Below are 14,238 nucleotides of genomic sequence, written 5' to 3'. Positions count from 1 at the left end.
GCCCAGGGGGAAAGCTAATCAAGCTTAAAAAAAAAAAAATTTACATCATTACATCTTAACATAAAGGGTTTGCTAGACTAGTTTAAGATCACTATGTAAGTACCGACAGTAGCCTTTTGTCGCGCCTTGCAGGTAATGTGTATGAGGTACTTTTGGTGATAGTTCTTTTACTGCCATGTGAGAGAAGAGAGATGCTGGAAATTTGGATTTGTGTCCTGACCAAGGGAAAGAGCTTTGTTATTGCTGTGGTGGTTCTGCAGCTGTAAAAACATGTATGATGATAACAGTGGTGAGGGTACATTGTTCATAGCTGAATTTCTGTTATTTTTTGTTTTTTCTTCATGCTTTTCATCTCTTTGCTTGCAGAGCATTTTGATTGATGCCTGTGTCTTGGACTCTGATTCAGGTCTTCTACAACAGGTACAGACTTTATTTTACTTGCTGTTTACATGAATTCATAGGTGCTTGATGCTAGACAGTTTGTCATATTGTAAAGGGAGACATTATACCTTTTTATGACATCTTTTGTGCCCTTTTATTGTGAAGTAGATCTGTATTCATTTGTTCTTCCTTTGGAACAATTACTAGAAATGGTTTCCTTCCTTATAGGGCTAAACATATTTCATAGCAATTCACTTTGTGTTTTTGTTGTTCAAAAACCATAATGTGGGATAACACAGCAAACACTGTGAGCTTACTAGGGTGTAAATTATGCCTCATGGCACATTATTTGGAGATTCTGTTTTTCAGAATTCTTCTCAAAGGAGGATTGGGGAGGATAATTAGCAAAATCCTATAAATTTTTAGGTATCACAGAGAGTATCACAGAGACTGAGATAGTTGAACTATTGAGATGAATGAGAATAACTTTTCTCTTTTCATTTGTCTCTGGATGTGAGATCATAGTTTGTTTATTTATTTTTACACTTCCAATATTTTTCGTTTCATAACAAGAGAATGAGAGATACTCCATGATGGGAACAGTTGCTCCCATTTTAGTTTTTGTCAGTACTTTCATTTCTAGTTCTTTGAAAAAATTTGGTTAGAATTTGAAACATGCAGACCTTGAGCAGCATGTGGATATTTAAAATAACATGTTAATTTGATCAGACATAACAATCTGATCATGCTTTCTGTTTTCCAGGCCTGTGACATTACAGGTGGCATATACTTGAAAGTGCCCCATATGCCATCCCTTCTGCAGTATTTATTGGTAAGTCACTTAAAAAGCACTTTGAATGCTTTTTTCTGTGTCACACACGAAATCCTACTGACTTCATTGACACGTTCATACAGCAGTACCCTTGCAATTTCTAAAATACTTTTTCCTCTGTTTGTATAGTGGGTATTTCTCCCTGATCAAGAGCAAAGATCACAGCTTGTGCTTCCACCTCCTATTCATGTTGACTACAGAGCTGCGTGTTTCTGTCATCGAAATCTCATTGAAATTGGTTATGTATGCTCTGTGTGCTTGTCAAGTAAGTTTATAAATGTCTAAGACTATAATTTCTTAAATTTGAAAGGAACTATTTTAATGACAGACAAATCTTTTATTTTCCAGTATTCTGCAACTTCAGTCCTATTTGTAGTACGTGCGAGTAAGTGTTTCTTCTTGTTTCAGAGTTGGGTATGAAAATACGTTCAGTGTATCTGATAGCTCCTTTTTTATGTTTTTTTCAGGACTGCTTTCAAAATATCACTGCCACCTGTCATGAAAGCTAAGAAGAAGAAATTGAAGTTAGCTGCATAACAACACTACATAAATACACCATTATCTCCTCCAGTAATTCCATGAAATGGAATGTACTAGAGAAATTGACGGCACTTTTTATAGGATGTGAAAGAGAACTGTATGCAGTCTTATGACTTGTTTCTTACTGGATAAATATTTAAATCGTATATTTTCTACACAGTAACAAATCATTGTATTACCATGTAACCTGTGCTGTTTTAAGTACTAATTCTTAATTGTAATAGTAACCAGAAGTTGCAGCTTGTTAAGATGCAGATCTTACAAAGTTAAAAGGTATTCTTGCCATTGCAAAGCTTCATTCCTCCAAGTTATTTTCAAAGACAAAGCTCTGATTGTTTTTAGTCCTATGTTGGTGTAAAGGTAAGTTATGACTACTCCTGATGTGTAGGTTCTGAGTATTAGCACTGTGTCATCTGGGGACTTCAAAATTCTGTTAGCCTTTGCTACCTATTTTTTGAGTGAAACAGGGTCAGTTTCAGAATAAAGAAACCAATATTTTCAAGATGGATTAGAAATTCCCCCCTTCCATTTAAAGATGTTAATTCCCCTGCATGTGCATGCTCACATTTTTCATATTCTTTCATTCCCTTTGATTGTGATTTTCTCCCAGTTGGATATCTGCTCTTCTAGTCAATATCACTAGAATAATACTGCCTCGTAATACGGAGGTAGCTTTCCAAGGAAGTTTATTAACAGAAGACTCTGCATTCATGAATTACCTTTTTTTCTTTATTTCAAATGACTTCAATAAATGCAAATTAGGTGGTTAGTCTTAACATTGTATTTTGAAACTGGAAAACACAAATGTAATTCTCTGTAGTAAGACAACAGACATATCTTTGCTTGTTTGTTTTTAAAGTATCATGGTTTTTACCTTTTGGCATTTGACAAGCAAAGAGGAAAGATTTTGGAATAGTGCTTTCTGTATCAGAAGATGAGGGTATGCTGTGTATTTCTGAATGCTGTTTTGGTTTAAAAAAAAAAAGATTTCTTACTGTAAAAGGTAACTGCATAGTTTGCTGTTTTATCCTGCTGCTAGTAACTGATGTTTTTAAAGGAATGCAGAAAGTTGTTATTTCCTACTTAAAAGAAACTTAACTTTCCTTTCTTAAGGTGCATACAGGAATTTGTGTAGTCTCAATGCTTGCATCATCAGGTTTTTGTCAGTGTAACTTGTAATCAGGGCCCAACTCTTACTGGCTTGTTTCATCACCAAAAGCCATTTTGTTTGAAGCCTGTATTTATAATTTCCTTTGTATAAACCATTTGTAATAAAACCTGCTCCTTTTCGCATACAGTTATTGCTGTGGCTATCAGATATTTTTAAGGGTGAGCCATACGGACTTGTTACAATTCCATTGCGTAAGAGCAGAGGAGGCGTCTTGGGGAGGGAGGATGTCTCTGTGGAGGATTCAGGAGGGACCCCGAGGCCCCGGGCCCGGCCTTGTCCCGCTGGCGGCGCTGCGGTGCCCGCCGTGAGGTGCCGAGGGCCCCGCTGCCTTCCCGCCCCTTCCCGTTGCCATGGCGACACGTTGCCGCCGTAAAATGGCGGCCGGGCGCCCGGCTTCTCGGCGGCGAGGCCCGCCCTGACGCGATGGCGGCGGCGGGGGGTTTCGGGGCGCTGCTGCTGCTGCTGCTGCTGCTGCTGCTGGCGCCCGCACCGCGGGCTGGGCAGCCCGGTGGGTGCAGGGGTCGGGGGGTGAGGGGAAGGCTGCTGAGGGGAGGGGATGCGGGGGCAGAGCGGGACCTTCCCTGACTGACTGGTGATGGGCTGGGGCGGGAGGACACGGAGCCCCCGACGGGTGGCGTGGGGACGTGCACAATGTAAACGCAGCCCTGTGGTAGGCAGCACGAGATATTTTGTGCCTTTAGGGACAATTTAAGGTACGGCAGGGTGTAAGAATCCAGTCTAAGGGTGAGACCTGAATGCATCTTACAGATAGTGCCTTTTTCAGTCTCTGTGCGTATTAAAATGTGTTCCCCCCCCCGTTTTTTTTTTTTCTTTTTAGTCTTTCAGCCTTCGTTTATCCATATGTCTGGGCTAAGAGCTAATTCGATTTTTCATGGAAATTCTTCAGGAGTTAATTTTTATATAATTTTAAATCCTATAGATGAAGAGACAGGTAAGAATGCTTTTTTTTTTTTTGCTCAAGTAGTATGTAAATTTTTTTTTCTCCTGCTAAAATTACTGGAGCAATACAAGTTCATGTAGTGCTTTAACAGTTACTAGAACAGTAACTCCTAAGGACTTCTGCTGGTTAAGCCCCTAGTCCTCTGTTGTCTGCTTGTTAGCTGAGCTTAAGGATGTGCCTACTTGAAGCCACGGGAGAAGTTTAAATTTACTACTGATTCTTTTGAGTCTTTTCTAAATGAAAACACAATATATATTTTTATTTTAATATAGGAAAATTGCAAGTTTCAAATTGCAGTGGAAGTAAAACAGATGGTGATTGGAATTTGAGCGTAACGCTTGGTGTGGTATGTAAAATACTGATTCTTCCCTAAAATAGGGAGGATTGAACTATCATACGTTAAGGGCTAATGAAATGTCAACAAAATGTTAATTTACTGACAACCTGGTTTGCGTGTTGTGCCCTTGCCATTTTTCCTCGACATACCTTGACATACGAAGCTGGTGAAGGGCCTGGAGCACAAGTCCTATGAGGAGCGGCTGAGGGAACTGGGGTTGTTTAGGCTGGAGAAGAGGAGGCTCAGGGGAGACCTTAGTGCTCTCTACAACTACCTGAAAGGAGGTTGTGGGGAGCTGGTGGTTGGTCTCTTCTCACAGATACTAGCAATAGAACAAGAGGGAATGGCCTCAAGTTGCGCCAGGGGAGGTTCATGTTGGAAATTAGAAGAAATCTCTTCTCAGAAAGAGCAGTCAGGCAAAGGAACAGATTGCCCAGGGAGGTGGTGGAGTCACTGTCCCTGGCGGTGTTCAAGGAAAGGTTGGATATGGTGCTTAGGGACATGGTTTAGTGGGTGACATTGGTGGTAGGGGGATGGTTGGACCAGATGATCTTGGAGGTCTTTTCCAACCTTAATGATTCTATAGTTCAAGACTGTTACGGATCTACTGGAAGGAGCTGGTAATACAACAGCATTTTTATATAGCATGAGCTCTAGAACATGAACATCTATTACAATTGTCTTCAGCGTTAGTTACGTTACATATAATTCTTTAAGGCTTTTGTCAACTCTGTAGTCATTTCAATTTTCAGCTGAAGGTAGCTATAAAAACTGAAATTTACTTTTTTGGTTATTTGTTCTTTTCTTTAAAACTGTGTGCGCGATTTCTGAGGGAACTTGTTCTGCAATGATTCCTTAAAATTCTGTGTACAATTCTTATACTCACTTTATTTGCATATTCCAGTAGCATACCTTTTGTCATTCCGACTTCAACAAACACCTGATTTTTATATTGGAAGAATATCATTGCATTGTGGCACTGACAAAGTGGTACCGAAACTTCTCTTTCGGGAACTGATGAGTGATACAAATAAGAGTAATTTAATATAAGCTGTCATATCTGTCAAACTTTATTCTGCATTTTTCAGGATACATCCAAAGTGATCATAGACCTGACTAGAAATCTTCAGTTGTGTTTGCCCAATGCCACTGACTGCTGCACAACACCTCTCTGTGTGCTGGAAACACTTCAGGTTTTAGCTTGCCGTGATTCGGTGGTTCTGGCACATCTCCTGATTCAAGCTGAAATATATGCCAACTCTTCCTTTACAGGAAATGTGTCAGGTAAGTGTTTAGATATGCTAAAGAAGAAATTGTATTTTCTTTTCCTGTATATATGAAAAAAGAAAATCTGGGATTTCAGCAGCAATGATTGATCCTTATTAATTGTTAATGAAATTTAACAAAGGATTTATACACGGTTGGAATAAACTGTAATATGCAGGGCCTACTTCTTGGGATTCCAGTTCATGTGGTTTGATTTGTCTCTTCTTTTTTGTAATTCTTTTATAGAAGATGCATCTGTCATCCCTAACCAGGTGTTTCAGCCCTTGGGCCCTTGTCCTTGTGACTTGACAGATGGAGCTTGTGATATTCGTTGTTGCTGTGATCAGGTACTTACTTCGTACTAAACTTTGAAATGTTTTCAAAATTTCTAGGTTCTGGGGAAAGTGAGGAGAGGGAGAGGTACTGAATGTTTCAAGCTAGAAGGAGGGCTTGTCTGTGTGTTCTGGTATTTCTAATAGTATCTAACACATCCCTCTACAAACCTGGTTTGTTTACCTGTGAGTAGGCTATAGTGGCTATGGTAATGCAATTACTGAACTAAAAAGTGACCGCTCTTTGCCCTTTCAGGAGTGTACACCAGATTTGAAGCAGTTATTCAATGGATCATGTTTCACTGGAGTGTTTGGCGGGGATGTAAACCCACCTTTTAATCAGCTGTGCTCTACAAAGACTGATGAATATACTCCCGATTGGTTTCCCTTCCTTTGCATACAGTCTTCTCTTAACAATACACCATTTCTTGGCTACTTTTATCATGGCTCTATGTAAGTTTTATGATTTTTTTTTCTCGACACATGCATTAGCCATGCTACTGAAACTGTAACCTGTTTTTTATAATGAAAGTTATTTTGAAATTGGAATTTTATTGTGTGAACTTTAAATGCAAATGGAGAAATGTAATTGGTACTACATGAGAACATGGTATTTGAGAGCAGATGCATAATTATTTGCATGAGATAGGGAGTAAAGAACTGTTTAATTTTTGAACTTAATTGCAGATCTACACCCAGAGTTCCTTCATTTAAGATCCCTTTACAAATGTCTCCTGTGAAAGTTTTCACTGGTTACAGTCAAGGAGATCCAATTATGACAGAAGAAAATGAATATTTTACCATCCCCCAGGTAATCATGTCCTGTTTAGGAGCTTCTGATTCCTCTTGGCTTGTTTGACATTCTTTATCACATTCCTTATGTCTTTGTAACCAAATTCTGCAACTTGCTGTTGTGAACTGGTAGATATATTTTTCACCTAGCACAAAATCATTATTAGAAATGAACATTATCCTTCCCGTTTCCCCTACCCAACTCCCAAAGTGGTAATGTTTTAATTATTTCAAGAGCTAAAAACAAGCTTGGCACCCCAATTAGTAGTTTATGGCTTATCATATTTCTGTATATATGTTATTTGTCCGCTGTATTATGGAGTGCCCCTTGTCTCATTTGGCTGTATTCTTTTAATTCCTTCTGCGTTTTAGAGAGAGGCTTGTTAGTTATGATTACTTTGACGAATTGGGATGGAGCTAGACTGTGCATTATAACTATTTTGAAAGCTGTCCATTTTAAATTTTAACCTCTTTTGTGATGTTTTGATAACATCAGATCACTTGTTTGTCAGTCATATATGGCTGTAGTACATATTTGGAGCATTTCACTGACAAATAGTTTTAAAATGAAAAGCAAGAAAAAAGCCCAATGGACCTATTTCTGTTGAATTACCTGCAGCAATCCATGGCGGGGCAGTGTGTTGGAAATGCCCCTGTGGCTTATCTCCATGACATTGATGTTAAGTGCCTCACTGATCTAGCATCTTACAAAGAAGGACTGCCCCACGATGTGAGAATAAACAGTGGTACAGGAGGTATGTTGGGTAAGCCCTAACAGAAATGTATTGTATGTTCTCCCAGCTGATAGAACAAAATAAACCAGAGGACTTTTGACATGGCAGCTACGTGTAATGTCATTGATACCTGGTAGCTGTAGTTCAGCATTTGGGGATGTTCTAATCAGCATTTGGGGTGGTTTCTGACAGCCTTCTAACAAGCTTCCTACAGTTACTCAGGGCTTAGGATATAAGAAATGAATGGGAAACAAAAGCCAATCCCATTGTCTGTTTCTGGTGACTCATACTGAATGTGGCTACACATGACAGAATAAAGCATCTCTTGCTGTTCTCCAATTGTTGCAGAGCCATTTTTCTGTCAAAAGGGTGCAGTATCATTTTAGAATTGGTGAGAAGTGCTTTTTTCTGCATTAACAAAGCATATACTTATGAAGTGTCTTCCCGGAGTTTGAGATGGCATGATTACCAGCATGAAGATAATTTATTTTATAATGCCTAATTAAGTTGTCTAATTTTTTAATCTATACTACCTTTGTAAGATCCAGAGATAATTAGCTATGCTCTCATAATATATAAATCATTTGGTCCTTTACCAAAATTAATTTTCTAAATAATTTTCTGCTCCATTTCCATAATAAAAATGATTTTACCTTGGATGTGAAAACAGTATCTATTAGTCAGGATTACTGCAGTGTTTGTTTTTTATTCTCAGACTTCATCCAACAAAATGTGATCTATAGGACCATTGCTGACATGGGCAAATTCATTGCTAAAAGCGGTATGTCTCAACCATTTAATAAGTGCACTTCTTACCTAACCTGGATGATACAGTTGATTTTGATGCCTAAAATGTTTACCTGCACTGATTCTTAGGAGGGATCTTGTACGTCTTCTAGTACTCAAATAAATAGATGGCAGGACATGTGGTCTGTGTAAGCAGCAGCTGTATACGTCTGTATTTTTGGAAGCTCTTGTGCCTCTTTAAGGACCTTTTTCAGCCAGTGAAGCAGCTCTTTGATGTAGAACAGTGGCTCCCAGTTGGTGGGGGGTTACTGCAGCACGGATGAAGTGTTGAAACCAAGCTGGTGTGTTTGTTTTTTCTGGGCAGTTATGGTCCTCTTAGAGGGATGAGATGAAATGAGAGGGAGTCCTGAGTCCAGAGAGCCCCATCAACTGATGAAATAAAGCCCAGTGCTGGGCTCTTGAGGGTTAGCTATGAAAGGACCTGCAACTACAGATGTTAAAATATTGATAAGCTAGAGGACTGTGCTAGAGGACTGTGCTGTAAGTGCAGCATTCTGGCCTTATATGATGGGACTTAAACAGTAAAATAACTCTCCAAAAGATCGATGTTGTAATTTCCAGAATTTTGGTAGAGATTTTTAAGGTGGTGTTCTTCATTTACAATACAGCTTTCTAATTAGCAATGCTTTTAATTGCGTGGTTTTATTTTCTTCTGCAGAAAGCCTTCCTACTACTGAGGTTTTGTGTCAAAATGTAACCTTTGCAGAGAATTATACGTTCATTTGCAAAGATGAGAACATAGAGGGAATAAACGTCACAGTCTTCCTCGGACGTTTATGTGATGGAGGTATCATGAGATTTCTTTTACAGATTTTTAACTTACTTTTATAGAACATAATAGAATAGTTCAGTTGGACAGGACCTTTGACGAGCATCTAGTCCAACTGCCTGAGTACTTCAGGGCTAACCAAGAGTTAAAGCATATTAATGAGGGCACTGTACAAATGCCTCCTGAACACTGACAGGCGTGGGGCATTAACCAACTCTCTAGGAAGCTGGTTTCAATGTTTGACCACCCTCACAGTGAAGAAATTTTTCCTAACATCCAGTCTGAATATCCCCTGGCACAGCTTTGTGCCATTCCTGCACATCCTGGCATTGGCTACCAGGGAGGTTCCTCTCGTTCCCCTCCTCGGGAAGTTGTAGAGAGCAATGAGGTCACCTCTTGCCCTCCTTTTCTCCAGACAACACAATTTTTTTTTCTTCAGCATGGAAATTCTCTGATAGACTGTGTTAATTAGTAATTCTGCTTAAAAAGAATTTCCTTTGGATTCTGGAAGAAAACTTAAGGGTCTGATTTCCATTAATTTCTATTATTTTGAATCTTGTGTTACTAATGAAGGATGGAAGTTTGCATCCTATATAGAGTTGAACAGAATACTTCTTGCTAATTGACTTATTTAAAAGTGAAGGTTTTTTTTTCTTATTTTACCAGAAATACTGACGCAGAGATTCACAGCCAAATTCGTAAGCTTGAAGAGTAATAATGCAGAAGAACTGTCTGGGAATCCAGGTATTAGTTCTTTATTTTGCTTCTTAAAAGAATAAATTTTTGTACTGGACTGATCATTATCAGTGACCATATTTTATACCTCTTTCATACTTTATGTTGCTAGCCTCACTTTCCTATCTTTATTGTACTGTCAGTTGTAATAGTGGTGATTGGCTTTTAGGCTAAATATTGATTATTTTAAGTGATGCTACTGTAATGGAAAAGTGATTACTGCAAGACTGATGATATGTATTATTAAAACAACCTTAATGCTTGTAGATTCTTACAAAATGTTCGCAATTTCTCCTACATTTAGGTTATCAAGTTGGAAAACCAGTGAGAGCTGCAAATATGAATGCTTCTGATACTTCTGGCAGCCTAAACATTTTGCAGCCAGGTACTGACTTGTGAGGTTGCGACTTCAACTTCTTTTACTGCTAAAATGCGTTTTTTTTTTTTTTTGTATATTTTACTTCGGAATCTCCTTTATGCCAAATTTTGCCTTTCCTAGACTATTTCCTAGCCTTCATTCAAACTTCCTTGAGGAAGCCTGTGTTTAATACCGGTGTTACTGAGCGCAACGTACTTTAGGTATCCAAACATATTGCAAAGGAGACAATTAAAATGGAATTTAATATCAATATTTCCAGTTGAATGGACTTGAATCTATTTGAATTATACTGCTTAGTGTTTTGCATTCTAGTATTTGATGTTTTTGCACAAAATTGAAAACTAGAGATGAAAAGGTAAATATGAGAAACCTTAAATAAGATGTTTTTGATTTACAGCTGGGAGAGGTTTATGTGCATCAGCAACTGATACACCAGTTTTGTTTGGATTAGATTCATTCACTGGATGCATACTAGAAGTTGGTATTAATGAAGACTGCACACTTTTAAGGTGAGCTACATAAGATGAATTGTTTTTCCCTGTATCCCTCTTGCTGCTCCTCACGTGATTTTCTACAGGTTTCTACCAGCAACATTGACACGTTCTTTTTAAATGTTCTTGCATACATTTCAGCTTTCTGTGGTTGACCCTTTTTTTTTTTTTTTTTAAAGGGAGATTATAAAAATTGTTTCACTCAGATTTCCTCGTATTCAAGTGAGGATTACGTTGGAGCGGGATGCTTTGTCATTTTGTACCTTTAGTAGATAACTCAATAGTTGAAGCTTGTTTTAACTAAGTGATAGCATCTTTCTGAGGAAACTGATGTTATGATATAATAATACTGTAACCCAGAGTGGTTTACACTATAGATTTACTTTCTGCTTAATATGATGTTTTTATTTTCAGAGGAAATGTAACTGAGAGATTGAATTCATTAATACAAGCTACTCATGTTGGAAAGAGGAGCAATTCAAGTTACAGTGATGTAAATGACTGGGTGGAAATTATACGTAAGTGAGGTTTATGTTGTTATTCGTAGTCTAAATGTTTAAAATATGCTCTTGTAGTATAATTAAATCATCTTAAAATAGAATCCAAATGTAAAGTCAAGTGCCTGAAGATACTGATCTGTGTCTGGATCCATCCATCCATACATGTATACATTCACGTGCACACACACATATAACTTCACATGTATATGTATACTGCAGTAAGATGTGTACAGCTGTCAGTCAGTAGATACAATGATTTGGTATTTTTAGTTTTCTGTGGATAAACTATTCCTTTATGTATATTTATATAGAGAAAATGTTTTTGCTGTGTTCCTGTGGGACAGTTAACAATGTTTCACTGGAATGTGATGATAATATAATTACTGAAAAGATAGTATTTTCTATAATATTTTCATTTAACTCTGTTCTTCCACAGGTCTTGATCCATTTAATCCTAATACAAGTGTGAGCACTGGAAACTTGAAAGGCATTTGTCCAGATATTCCTGCAAATCTGAATATTCGCATAATTTTTGCTGATGTGGGTGCAGTACAAGGGATTCCCCGTCAAGAGATACTCGCTGTGCAGATCAGGTAGAACAGAGCTGTGTGTCTGGCTATTTGACAAATGAACGTTTCATTTTGAGACTCATTTTTGTGTCATACTCAGATTAAACTTTACAAACATACATATTATTTCCAATTTTTACATGCATTTTACTTGTATTTGGAACACAAATTCTTTTGAACCTAACCAGAGGCTGAAATTTAGGTTTGCATATCTCCTTCTGAAATTTAAAAAAAAAAAAAAAAAAAAAAGGCACAAAGATTGCCCACTGGTCACCATTAGTTTCAGTGAAGTATTAAAAAAAAAAATTTTTGCTGCTGCCAGTAATAGGCGTATGCAGGGCATTCCATCAGAAGTATGTTTCAATTCCTTGCTGTGGTGGAAAGGACAACAAAACAAATGTCTTGTGTTCTGCCTTACCCCAGTGAAGAGCTGCTTCTTGAGAGTTGTGGTAAATGTTTTCTTCTTTCCTGAAACTGTGGAGTTTCATATTGCAAACACTCTTTTTTTTTAAAGTCAATCCAAATCAAATAAATAGGATTGTGTTCAATCTACCTCTTTTTCCAGCCTTTGCACATTCTCTCTGCAGTGTTGAAAATCCAGCGATCATCAACCTCCTTCAAAATCCTGTCTATTTTGTCCTTTCATGGTTACGTTTAGGCTCTGCATTTCCACTTTACAGCCCTTTAGTAATAGTTATTCATGTTCTTACAGTTACTCGACTGTCATATGGCAATTCCAGTGTGGGCTTACCTGTGAAAACACTGTCAGCTTTCTTCCCATCACTGCTTCTGTTCAGTTCATCAAAGTGCCAGCTCAGCCACCGATTCCAATGACAAGGTAATTCTTGTATTTAAAAAAAAGCAAAACACACAAACTTGTCACTAAGTTAAGCAGATGTAATGTAAAATGCATAGATCAAAAGGTTATTTTGGTTTGCTGGAGTACAGAGCATGAAGGACTGCTTCTAACACTTATTGAATAACAGTTTTGTAGGTGAGGATCTCCCCCAGAAGCAGGCAGTGTGGGAAGGCCTGTAAATTACTCTGCCAAGTTGTCATTTGGTTTTGGCAGAAAGCGTCCGTGCCTTTTATTTGAGTGGGCAAAGATTGTTGTGCGAGGCTCCTAAACTATCTATTGTCTGAAGATTTGCTCATCACAAAAAGAAACACCTGGCTAAAAATGGCAGACAGGGAATAAAAGGGAGGCCTCTGGTTTTGTTAGAGGAACTAGAAGCTTGTGGTTTTTTTTTTTTCTTTCCTGTAACCTGGCCACTTTTCCAACTCTTTTTTTTTCTACTTGTCCTGGTGTTCTGGTGGTACTGTAGGTAATAGACACGTTTTTTCAGGTTTCAGATTAATTATACGGAATTTGACTGCAATCGAAATGATGTGTGCTGGCCGCAACTCTTTTATCCGGTGACACAGTTCTACACAGGTAAGAATAATAAGCAATGCAGAATGCCATGAACTGGCTGTATTTCTTGAAACATAATTAAATGTGTGGACTTGTTCTGAAATAATGGTTTGCAGTAGGAAATTGGAATTTCAAAAATGTGCTCCAAAAGTCGGGTTAAATTTTTTTCTTGATAATGCATTAATTTCTTTGTTAGGCTTGTAGAAAAATAACTGCTAAGAATGCTTTGTTGATTGAAATTTTGTGAGCATCTGTTCGACAGATTCTTTTTCATGTCCGTTTAGAGTTGGGAGGGGGAGGTATGCTTTCTAGGGAAAAGGAGAGAATGTTGCTTTATGATAGGGTTCTGTTTCTGTATCTTGTGGTAATTGTGGCATTGTGTTAGTGTGGGCTGTTGCCCCTGAAGGGAGACTCTCTCTTTGCCAGTACGTGCTGTTCTGTCTGCCCACGGAAGCTGCAGCAAAATCTTGCCATGTTGGTAAGAGAGAGAACTTTGAAGTTTCCTTCGTGAACAACTGTGATGGATTATGTCTCGTGGGAGGCTGTATAGATTAAATATCTGGCCTTTCAAAGGGCATCAAGGCACTTGGACTCTGTTCTGAGAGCTGCATGGACAGAGGCACCTGTCTGTTCTGTTATCTGCGCTTCAGGGACTCAAGTTATACAAAGTACAAAATTTTATAAGCGCAAAGGATCTTCCTTGTTTTATGCTCTTTTATTCAGGCTATGTATTTGCTTGAATCTGTATCTGACAGTGGGTTGATGTCCAAACTGAAGCTTAGCATGTGCTTATACTTTGTTTTCTTTATCTTCTTTTGCAGGAGAACCCTATTCCCAATGTCTTGCTAAGGGCCTGTCACTGGCATTTCTTGTATTCCTTGCAGCAATTTTGAGTAACCCTTGGTTTTCTAAAGTATGGGATAACTTCTTGATTTAAAAATGTTGATGTAAAGAAAACCACTTTGTAAATATTTTAAGGACGTTTTGGTAAAATTTATGGACGGATATTGTATTTTGCAGACATTTTTATATGAACACTTAAAGATACATGAAATAAGTTCTCTTACAGTGCGCAGAAACTGGTTGTATTAATAAAAAATGAAAGTGATAGAATTAAGTGTAGTTGCTAGAGCATTTGGAGCAGCAAGAGCACAGAGCTGGCTTCAGCAGCGTGAGGTCAGCTGGAGCGGGGCTGGGGGGGTGTCAGTCCGGGTGAGCGTGTGGTGGG

The 14,238-nt window shown here is 38.2% G+C and overlaps 1 protein-coding gene across 2 annotated transcripts; it reads left to right on the top strand.

The window, feature by feature from the left end:
- The first annotated feature begins 3,263 nt into the window (after window positions 1–3,263).
- Window positions 3,264–14,123, top strand: TCTN2 (tectonic family member 2). 2 transcript variants are annotated; one of them, XM_040576477.1, is made up of 18 exons: window positions 3,264–3,432; window positions 3,763–3,876; window positions 4,158–4,231; window positions 5,311–5,506; window positions 5,735–5,835; window positions 6,077–6,273; window positions 6,508–6,631; window positions 7,232–7,367; window positions 8,062–8,127; window positions 8,812–8,940; window positions 9,589–9,666; window positions 9,962–10,042; window positions 10,434–10,545; window positions 10,942–11,045; window positions 11,464–11,620; window positions 12,309–12,434; window positions 12,943–13,031; window positions 13,832–14,123. In XM_040576477.1, the coding sequence occupies exons 1-18, from the start codon at window positions 3,348–3,350 to the stop codon at window positions 13,945–13,947; spliced, it is 2,085 nt and encodes a 694-aa protein (XP_040432411.1). In that variant the 5' UTR covers window positions 3,264–3,347; the 3' UTR covers window positions 13,948–14,123. The 2 variants fall into 2 exon arrangements, with proteins under 2 accessions (XP_040432411.1, XP_040432412.1); XM_040576478.1 differs by having other exon boundaries at window positions 7,232–7,376.
- Window positions 14,124–14,238: the final 115 nt, after the last annotated feature.

Source organism: Cygnus olor, chromosome 17 (assembly GCF_009769625.2).
Source record: "Cygnus olor isolate bCygOlo1 chromosome 17, bCygOlo1.pri.v2, whole genome shotgun sequence".
Lineage (NCBI taxonomy): Eukaryota > Metazoa > Chordata > Aves > Anseriformes > Anatidae > Cygnus > Cygnus olor.
This window is presented reverse-complemented; position numbering and strand designations above follow the sequence as displayed.